Genomic DNA, 3,391 nt, shown 5'->3' with positions numbered 1-3,391 from the left:
TTCTTAGGTGTAATCAATGGGTTGACCTTCAGATGGTGACAAATGAATTCTGGATCCACCCTTAGGGTCTCGTAAGCATTTCAGGCAAATACATCAAGGTTTCTTTTAAGGAACTCTATTAGCTCCTCCTTCTCCTGCAGAGGCATCTAAGATCTAACTTGAAAGAACCTTTCGGGATTGTCTACAATAACAAATTTTATTAAATCTTCGCATCTAGCGCCCTCGTCTGGATCTTCGACGGGCGATACCCGATGTTTTAACTGCTATAAACCCCTTTCGGCCTTGGCTGAGGACTCAGTTTCGGGCTTATGCTGGATGACAGCCACTAAGCACTGTCTGGCCGCGGACTGATCTCCCCAGATTTTACAAACCTACCCTTCGGATGGATATTTAACTTTCTAATGCAAAGTAGAGGAAACAGCCCCTAGCGTATGAAGTCAAGGTCTGGCTACAATTGCCGTATAGGGGGAATAAATATCTACAACAATGAAATCCACCTCCACTACCTCTGAGCCAGTCTGCACGGGTAATCGTATTTGGCCCTTTGGGGTGATGACTCTTCCTTCAAAGCTAACCAGGGGAGAATTGTATGATGTTAAGTCATCAGGTTTTAGATTCAGCCTCTTGTAAAGATCAGGGTACATTATCTCTACTACACTATCCTGGTCCACCAATACCCTCTTCACATCATACCCTTCAATTCTGAGGGTGATTACTAAAGCGTCATTATGGGGTTGGATGGTTACAATCTTGTCTTCGTCCGAGAACCCTAAAACCAGTTGAGTATCCGGTCTAGCTCTCTTCGGATCTTGGCCAAAGTCCCCTGCGGGTAACCGGGCTACCGACATAACCTTGGATGGCCAGGATCCTGTTCTCCCCGGTACGGTGAAAATGACATTGATAGTTCCCAATAGAGGCTTTGAAGAGTCATCTCTTTAGGGCTCTGAGTTCATCTGACTTTCTCGGCCACTGGAGTGGTGTAAGAGGTGTCTCAATTTACCTTCGCGGATTAGTTGGTCCAAATAATCCCACAGGCTCCTACAATCCTCTGTGGTATGCCCATGGTCTTGGTGGTATTGGTAATAGAGATTATGTCAGGGTTCCCCACCATCTTATTCGGCCACTTAAAGAATGGTTCATTCTTAATCTTTTTCAAAACTTGGTGTACTGGCTCTTTGAATACAGTGTTGACTGCTTGAAGATTTGTTGATCCTGATTGCCCAGCAAAATCTCTCTGTGGTTTGTTGTTATTGTAACGGTCTGACCTGAAATCCCTCCTCTCTTAAGAGATAACCTTATCCTTTCTCTTCCCTTGTTGTTGATCATCTTCAACTCTTTTATATTTTTCAATACGGTCCATGAGCTGACGCATGTTAGCAACTGGCTTACTAGTTAAGGACTTCTTTAAACCATGGTCAGTGGGGAGGCCGAGCTTAAACGTACTAAGGGCCATTCCATCAAAATTGCCTTCCATATCATTAAACATCTCCCAGTAACTATCTGAATACGTTTTCAAGGTCTTACCCTCTTGCATGCTCAAGGATAGCAGTGAAGACAAAGGCCTGGCCACTCTTCGACGTGTGACAAAACGGGAACCAAATGCTTGAGTGAGCTCTCTGAAGGAATCAATGAAGTTTGCTTCTAGGCTGTCAAACCATCTCATTGCAACCGGTCCAAGACTAGAGGGGAAAACCTTGCACATCAGAGCTTCATCTCTGGAGTAGACAGCCATCGTTTGATTAAAGTGACTTACATGTTCTACAGGGTCCGTTTTACCATTATAGATGGTGAACGTCGGCTGGTTAAAATGCCGAGGAAGTCTCGCTTCTTCAATCCTGCATGTAAAAGGTGACCTAGAGATTTGATTCAAAACCTTGCTCATAGCATTGTTCCCTACGCCTCCACGTGATGGGCTTTGAGGTTGCCTCTTGCGATGATGCTCTTTTTCATAGGAAAATGATTCACTGACTGGTGTTAGAGATCTCTGCTTGTAAGTGACGTCCTGTTCGTCATCGGAATCTTCATCAGAATGCGAAGAAATTTGTTTCCTCTTTGTATGGCGCAACTCCCTTTTTAACCTTTCAATTTCTAATTGCATATTCTGGTTCTTCTCTGCATGAGACACGTGACTTCCACCATGTGGCTGGTTTCGATCAGTATGCGTAGTATGCACACTACCTTCACGATCTTGTCTTTGCTCCAAATTGAGAAAATGGTCTACGTGTTGGGTTGCCCTAGATTTTGCTGGTTGTTGTCCTGGTTCAGCCATTATCAACTGTTGCTTTCACTTTTGCTCAAACTCTTCCCATAGACGGCACCAATTATAGAGTCAGGATTTCTAACCCAAGGCCAAAATAATGAATTTGTAGATAGTGGATGAAAGAGCTGGGTTAGTTGTGAATTTAACAACTGTTAACTATAGTATCCGGGAATGAACTAACGTAAAAACACACTTAAAAGCTAAACAAAATGATGTCCGAAGAGGAATATTATTAATTGAACAATGAATACAGTTCTTAGAGCTACAATAAAATCTTTCTTCCTCTCTTATTATCTTTTTTCCGATCCCCCTTTTCTTTAGAGACCTTTCTCGTTTATATGGCCTTCTTCTAAACCATCTTCATCGTACACTTGTTCTTCAACCAGGTAAGCACTTGAGTACATGTCATATCAAGTATCTTCTTTAGTTCTCCAGGAGTGTAGGTAGTTGAAGTCGTACTGTTCAGGGGTCTTCTCCACATAAATGCCACCAGAAAAGTTGCTGCAGTGCATTAAACACGGTGGTAGCAGCTTTTTCCTTTAGATATTTCTCCGTTCTTATCATCTTCAGATGTGCCCAAAGCTTATCCTTATCATTGGAATTGCCATGAAGATCACTTGAACCTCCCAGGTACTTGCTTGATCGAGACTCTTTATATCCGAAGAGAATACTCTCCTCGGACTAATGATGATCTTTTCGGACTGTCCTCCTCGATCATTTCCAGGTATATTTCTCTCATTTAGAATCTTTCCCAATCATTTTCTTCTTCTCGAACATACCTTAGCCTAAGAAAGGGGCCCCAGACCCAATACACAATGCTGGGCTTTCACCCCCACAGCTATGATACCCTTAGGAAACCCTAGAAAACCTGATTATGTTGTTAGCCTCTATAATTTTTACTAGAACTTTTCTACTTTCCAAACTTATTGTAATTTGACTTTTGATCGTCTTTTGTTCAAGGAAAGTCTACGTGGTTCATTCTACATCATTATAATATAAATTTTAGATCAAGTCACTTCTTTGCCAAGAGATTATGACGAAGGAAGAAAATTTTGAAAACAAGTGCTGAAGATAATAAAGGAGTTTGTGAGCACTTGATGAAGGAATCACAGAAATTTATGTCCCCAAATA

General features: G+C 42.0%; 1 protein-coding gene across 1 annotated transcript; it reads right to left on the bottom strand.

The window, feature by feature from the left end:
• Positions 1–437: 437 nt before the first annotated feature.
• LOC136066721 (uncharacterized) lies at positions 438–848 on the bottom strand. Its single transcript, XM_065771472.1, has one exon. The coding sequence runs from the start codon at positions 846–848 to the stop codon at positions 438–440; it is 411 nt and encodes a 136-aa protein (XP_065627544.1).
• Positions 849–3,391: the final 2,543 nt, after the last annotated feature.

This window comes from Quercus suber, unplaced genomic scaffold, assembly GCF_002906115.3.
Source record: "Quercus suber isolate HL8 unplaced genomic scaffold, Cork oak 2.0 scaffold_44, whole genome shotgun sequence".
Lineage (NCBI taxonomy): Eukaryota > Viridiplantae > Streptophyta > Magnoliopsida > Fagales > Fagaceae > Quercus > Quercus suber.
This window is presented reverse-complemented; position numbering and strand designations above follow the sequence as displayed.

What these genes read in the sequence shown, in the direction of transcription:
- LOC136066721 (XM_065771472.1), bottom strand. Translation starts at nt 848, where the DNA reads ATGTCGGTAGCCCGGTTACCCGCAGGGGACTTTGGCCAAGATCCGAAG.